General features: G+C 30.7%; 2 protein-coding genes across 5 annotated transcripts; both read left to right on the plus strand.

Annotated features, from left to right (window-relative positions):
* The first annotated feature begins 32 nt into the window (after nucleotides 1–32).
* Pus7 (pseudouridine synthase 7) lies at nucleotides 33–2,371 on the plus strand. Its single transcript, XM_070634004.1, has 3 exons — nucleotides 33–332; nucleotides 387–1,823; nucleotides 1,882–2,371. The coding sequence occupies exons 1-3, from the start codon at nucleotides 88–90 to the stop codon at nucleotides 2,267–2,269; spliced, it is 2,070 nt and encodes a 689-aa protein (XP_070490105.1). The 5' UTR covers nucleotides 33–87; the 3' UTR covers nucleotides 2,270–2,371.
* Nucleotides 2,372–2,436: 65 nt separating this feature from the next.
* LOC139085824 (uncharacterized) lies at nucleotides 2,437–5,695 on the plus strand. 4 transcript variants are annotated; one of them, XM_070633991.1, is made up of 5 exons: nucleotides 2,437–2,590; nucleotides 2,999–3,105; nucleotides 3,177–3,336; nucleotides 3,711–5,304; nucleotides 5,363–5,695. In XM_070633991.1, exons 2-5 carry the CDS (start codon nucleotides 3,023–3,025, stop codon nucleotides 5,608–5,610), a joined length of 2,085 nt encoding a protein of 694 aa, XP_070490092.1. In that variant the 5' UTR covers nucleotides 2,437–2,590; nucleotides 2,999–3,022; the 3' UTR covers nucleotides 5,611–5,695. The 4 variants fall into 4 exon arrangements, with proteins under 4 accessions (XP_070490092.1, XP_070490093.1, XP_070490094.1 ...); XM_070633992.1 differs by having other exon boundaries at nucleotides 2,579–2,594; XM_070633993.1 differs by lacking the exon at nucleotides 2,437–2,590 and adding an exon at nucleotides 2,921–2,937.
* The last annotated feature ends 686 nt before the right edge of the window (nucleotides 5,696–6,381 follow it).

Genomic DNA, 6,381 nt, shown 5'->3' on the forward strand with positions numbered 1-6,381 from the left:
CAAAAATCGGTCATCTCAGATTACCGGTTCAAGCGTGTTTATTTTACAATAAGAACATTTTCTTAATTTTAATTAATTAAGCTTTACATGCAATTATCTTATAATTTAGTGAAAAGATTTAGATATTCAATAGCTGCTCAACAACTGATTTCAATCATGGGAAGAGATCATCAAAAGTTTCACAATAAACAACGATTTAATAAAAATAAAGGCAATTTCGATCAAAATCATGATAAATCTTGGCAAACAGACAAGAGATTATTAGAATGCGATGTTGGCATAACTAAGTATATATCAGATATTGAAGGATTTCATGGAATCATTAAGGCTAGGTAAGTTTTTCTGTAATTAAATTTTTCACATCAATTAATTATTTTTATTTACAGATTTTCTGATTTTCATGTTAATGAAATCGACTTAAATGGCAAGGAAGCAACATTGACAAACTTCTCTGTTCCTCAATTATCTGATTTTGAAGTACCTACAGATAATACAGTGAATATTCAAGAATTTATTGATGAAGAAAAAGTCAAAGAAATTCAGGATTTAATTGACAGCGAAGATTATCATAAATCAATATTAATTGAAGTAACTGATTTTGATAAAGACCGTCGCAGTGCATTACATCAAGCTCTTAGAAAAAGGTATGGAAAGCAAACCTCAAATAACACAATATCAACTGGAACTGACAGAAAATTCATTCAAATTAAGAAATTTGCAAAAGGCGATCAGGATGTTAGAGGATGGAAATGGCCTCATGAATACACGTACTTTGTTTTGTATAAAGAGAATCTAGACACAATGCAAGCCGTATCACTTCTTGCTAAGAATTTAAAGATAAAATCATCTTTATTGTCATTTGCTGGAACTAAAGATAAACGAGCAAAAACCACACAATGGGTATGTGCTAGGAAAGTAGAACCATCAAAAATTTGTCAAGCATCATGTCGAATAAAAGTTGGCGGTAAAGTTAAAGTTGGCAATTTCAAATTTGAAAAGCAGGCACTAAAGCTTGGTGAATTGTCAGGAAATCGCTTCCAAATAGCATTAAGATCTGTTAAAGGCGAGGAACACTTAATGAATGAATCACTTAAGTGCATCCAGGAATCAGGATTTATCAATTATTATGGAATGCAGCGATTCGGTAACTGCATCACTGTTCCTACATTTGATGTAGGCAAAGCATTACTTCGTTCAGATTTTAAAGAAGCTGTAGATTTAATTCTGAAGGAAAGAGAAGGTGAACCACCATTTATGGCTAAAATGAGAGCTTGCTGGAAGGAATCACGAGATGCCAAAAAAGCTTTAAAAATCATCAATGATCAGCATTCAACTTATGTCGAAGCAAAGCTATTAAGTTCTTTGGTAAAGTACAACAACAATGGAAGTTATAACTACCTTCAAGCACTTCAGACATTGCCAAAAAATATGTTGATGCTGTACACACATGCATATCAGTCACTAATTTTCAATCAAGTAGTTTCAAAACGTCGTGAATTGGGACTTAATGTTCTAGAAGGTGATTTAGTCTTTCGTGATGCCAATATTCCTGTTGAACAGGAAGCTGTCATAATTGAGGAAACTGCTGATGATGATAATGACAATGCCAATGAAACGACTGAACCTGAAGTTTCAAAATTCAAGGAAATGGTTCGACCATTAACAAAAGAAGATGTAGAAAGTGGAAAATACAGCATTTTTGATATCGTTCTTGTATTACCGGGTCATGACATAACATATCCATCAAATTCTATTGGAGACTATTACACTGAATTAATGCATAAAGACAGTTTATGTTCTGAGAAATTAAAAAGCAAGCATAAGTAAGTAAATTGAATCTTAAAAGTTATAAAATAATCATTTTTATGTATTAATTTACAGGATATTCTCACTATGCGGAGCCTATCGCAAAGCTTTTGTAAAGCCACAACAGTTTTCATGGAAATTTATGAAATATGTCGATCAAAACGATGATTTGATCCTGTCTGATTATTCACGAATGATGAAAGATCCAGAAATTGAATCGAAACCAGATGGACAAAATACAGCATTAATATTGGACTTTACATTGCCTCAATCGTGCTATGCTACAATGTTATTGCGAGAATTGTTAAAATCTGACACATCTACTGCTAATCAGATGCTTTTACAAAAGGAATCGACTTCCACAAATGAAAGTGACAGTTTAAAGAGGAAAATTGAGGACGAAGAAGCAGTTAAGGATGAGCCAGAATTAAAGAAGGTTGCCACAGAAGTCGAAACCACTTAAATCTTAATTGGTGCTATATTTTTTTTAAACTATTAATTACTTTTGAATGTTGTTTTAAAGAAATAAATAAAACATTGAAATTTATGAAAAATTAAGGAAAAATTTGTAATTGTCAATTATAATCAGCAATACCATGAACATTTTATCTGAATTATTTATATTACAGAAAATAAAATTCATTTAACGGATTTCTAAAATTCAAAATTTAATTTCGAATAAATTAAGGTAATTCGAAAATTCGAAATTTAAATAGTAATCATTGAAAGCTTGAGAAGAAGAAATTATTAATTATTTTAATTTGTGATATCGAATTGCCTTAAAGTAAGTAAGTTAAATAAATATTTAAAATAATTGGTTTTTCCTTAAGAAATCTTCAATATCCACCGAATTTAATGTCATATGAATATGTGCTTTGAATTCAATAATTTTTTTTCCTGAAATTTGCTATGTCTACATCATTCGAATGTACAGTTGAGACTCTTCTTTTGGGGATTAATCGAATATTTGTTGTTGATGTGCCTTATATTATTTTAATGAATTCAACAAATGTGTTGAGTAATCAATTTTATCAGAGCTCGAAGTCGACTTTTCCATACAAGACCGGAGCCGACTTTGACCTCAAGATATAGATTGACATACTAATCTTGCTATCTATTACTGTTGAAACGGTAATGTTTTTAAATTTTTTTTTTGTTTATCGGTTTATTTATGTTTATTTTTATTTTTTAGATCTTATCATTTTAATTTTTAATAATGTACGAGGAATCGGAAGCCGAACGATATAGAGCAAAACTGAAGGATGTTTATCAGGAGTTTGCCTGCAATCAGGATGTTCAGTAAGTACTTATTCTTATTTAAATCTTAATAATTTATAAATTTTTAATTAAAATTGTTTTGTTTTTTATAGCAACATATTAATTAAGTTCAACAAAAAATATGAGATGCTCCTTGAAACGGCACGTGACGTGTTCCATTGTTGTCCAGATGACTTAAAAATGAATGATCTGAAGGAATTAGAGAATCTCTTAATAATAGCCAAAAAGCATTATTATGCATTAGTGTCAGCAGTAAGTATTATATTAAAATTACATGTTACACAATATTGCATGCATACATGTTGCAATATTGCACTAATTTGCGATATTCCTGTTAATTATGCACTTTAAATTGCTTGTTTTTTTTCTTTTAACGGATTTTCGATTTTCAAATATTTTTGAAAAAACGTTGTAAATTCGATGTCAATTATTTTTCGAAAATCATAAAAAAATTTGATAAGACACGTGATTTTACAAATTATTAATTTAAATTAATTTTAAAGCTTAAGAAGTGGAATAATGTATTTGAGAAACAAATTTATTAAATTAATGGCTTGAGTTAGGTAATTTGAATACATCAAACTACTAGTCACTAACTAGGTTTCAATTTGTTTTATTTTTTTTAGGAAGATGAGGAACTTAACATACTAAGCTCAGACGAGGAAGATCCAGTACCAATTTTACAACCAGAAGTTCGACAAGAAAGACCAGTGGAAATTAATTGGCAGATGCCACGTGAAATTCCTGCAGTTACTAGCAACATGAATGTTAATATGATACCAAATTTTCAACATCCTGTTAACATGCCATATGGGTATTATCAGCAACAATTTATGCCGCCACCACAACCACCATGGAGAACTCCTGTACAAACCTTCGGAATGACTACACATAATCTGCAACCACAATTCCAGTTGTTAAATTCACCACAGCCAAGACCAATATTCCGAAATCAAAGCACTTTAGGATCTGGCTATATTTTTAATCAAAGTATGTATCCAGTGCCTCCGTATTCACAACCACGTCCACAAATTCCAAGTATCTCACGACAAATTCCTAGTACCTCACGGCAAATTGTCCCAGATGTGCCAGTAGCAAGTAGTTATCGAGAGCATCGATTAATGAAGCAGAAAGAAGAACAAAGAAGACAAGAAGAAGAGCGTCGTAAAAGACAAGAGCATTTATTGTTAAAACAAAATGAGGAAAGACAAGAACGTGAACGAAATATTCAAAAGGAACAGGATCAAAATGTAGATAAACCAGACAAAGTTTCGAATTTTAAGATTAGACAGCAACAAATTGCGGATTACAACAAACGAGAGTTTGATGAGCAGGCAAGTACTTCCTCCAAACAATCTGAAAGTGGAAAATCAGGAAATGGGAGTAAAAAATCTGTCAAATGGGCTGATGAGTCTAATAAAAGTGTGAGTGATTCGGGAAATAAAAGCTGTGATAATTCTAGTGCTAAAAGCTCAGAGAAGTCGTCAGGTTCATCGAAAGCACAAACATCTAGTAATAAAGAAAAAGCTACTGCTGAAAATTCAAAAGTACCGAAAAAGGATACAAAGGCAGCAGCTGCTAATAAAAAAGTGAATGCTCCGAAAAATAATATAAAGGCAGTTAAGACAGTTAAGGCAGTTGAAAGTTCAAAAAGTAAATCAAGTGATAATAAAGTGAAAAATAAGACTGAAAAAAGTACAAATCAAGAAGCTGACGGTAAAATATGTAAACTTAAAGTAATACATGCTAAACCACAGTTCAAGTTGCTTCAGGATGTTGATAATTTATTTAAACGCAAAAGTGACAGTCCAGTTAAGGATGACAACCAGTCGAAACGTACGAGAAAGGATTCAAAGAGTGATAACAATGAGCCTGACACTTCCAACTATGAAAATATAAAAATCAAAGAGGAAGTAATGAGCGATGATGAGAATTTGGATGGCAAAACTGATGTGTCATCAAATAATGATAATGCTATTGTGCCTGAAGTAAATGAAATTTGCATTAAGCAAGAACCAGAAGAAGATTTGAATGGCTCAGTCTCAACTGTTGAAAATATTGAGATAAAGGAAGAAGTTATGTCTACAATTGATGATGAAAAAAGCTCCGTCCACTCTGAAAAGCTAGATGTTAAAAATATAACGGAAAATTTTGTAAAAGCTTGCGAGAATTCCGAACTTTATAATATTATGGATTTTTCACAGTTTGAGAATCTAACAGGTAATAATTACTTTATGCTATATCCATTGACTTAATTAAAATTTATTTTTATTTACAGAAGATGCACTCAATAATAATAATGATGAGATAATGTTAAGTCCGTTGGGTTCGCAAGATAAATGTGCTTCCTGGCTTGAAGACGTCAAAAACTCCGATTATTTTACTACAATTGAATCTCAAAATCATGATCAACAATTTTACTTAACGAAAGATGAAGAAGTTGAACCTGATGATGATATTGTACCTTATTTTCCGGCTAGACAACTTGGTGCTCCGGAAATTACTCCCAAAGAAGAAGAGCAATAATTAATTATGCAATGAAAAGATGAATAGAATTAAAAAGAGAATTTTTTATATACATGAGAAATAAATATTAAGTATTTTAAATACATTTGTAAGAATTTTTCATTTCTGATGAGTTACTCATCACTTCCTGATTTATTAACAAGATCCAGTAGGATTCAAGTCATTTCTTCGGTTAAAAAACAAGATCCAGTGAGTTCCAAATCACCATACAACAAATTTATGATTTCAGCATTTAACGGATTTTCATAATTCGAACTTTTTAACGATTACGACAAATTCAAATTCTGTTCAGAAAACAATGAAGAAACATTGAAAAACGCTGTAAAACAATGAAAAAAATGTGATGTTTTTGCTTACAAAAATGAAAATTTTCGATTATTAGACTGATGATAAAAATTTTGTATCTAGACATACTAGAAAGCTTAGGATTGTTTTAATAATACAGTTATATTGAGTTATTATGTTTCTGTGCATTTAAAAGTTTCAAATCAACGCATAAATACTAAAATTAACAGTTTTCATTTTTGTTATCAAAATCAAGAATGTTTTTCATTGTTTTACAATGTTTCTACACTGTTTAATGGACAAAATTTGAATTTGTTTTAACATTAAAAAGTTTGAATTTTAAAAATCCGTTAAATAATGAATGATGAAATTCATAAAAGGATCTCACTGGATCTTGATGTTTAAGTAGGTGAAATGACATGAACATTACTGGATCTTGGTTTTTAGTTCGAGAAAATAACAAACCATCATTTATTAGCTGAAAAA

The sequence above is a fragment of the Chironomus tepperi genome, unplaced genomic scaffold (assembly GCF_022539635.2).
Source record: "Chironomus tepperi strain 1889 unplaced genomic scaffold, CSIRO-AGI_Ctep_v1 contig_84, whole genome shotgun sequence".
Lineage (NCBI taxonomy): Eukaryota > Metazoa > Arthropoda > Insecta > Diptera > Chironomidae > Chironomus > Chironomus tepperi.

Excerpts from the sequence above, each read along its gene's own strand:
- Pus7 (XM_070634004.1), top strand. The coding sequence starts at position 88 with ATGCAATTATCTTATAATTTAGTGAAAAGATTTAGATATTCAATAGCT. Across the intron at positions 333-386 it reads CATGGAATCATTAAGGCTAG|ATTTTCTGATTTTCATGTTA; the intron begins GTAAGTTTTTCT and ends TTTTATTTACAG. Across the intron at positions 1,824-1,881 it reads AAATTAAAAAGCAAGCATAA|GATATTCTCACTATGCGGAG; the intron begins GTAAGTAAATTG and ends ATTAATTTACAG.
- LOC139085824 (XM_070633991.1), top strand. The coding sequence starts at position 3,023 with ATGTACGAGGAATCGGAAGCCGAACGATATAGAGCAAAACTGAAGGAT. Across the intron at positions 3,106-3,176 it reads GCCTGCAATCAGGATGTTCA|CAACATATTAATTAAGTTCA; the intron begins GTAAGTACTTAT and ends TGTTTTTTATAG. Across the intron at positions 3,337-3,710 it reads ATTATGCATTAGTGTCAGCA|GAAGATGAGGAACTTAACAT; the intron begins GTAAGTATTATA and ends TATTTTTTTTAG.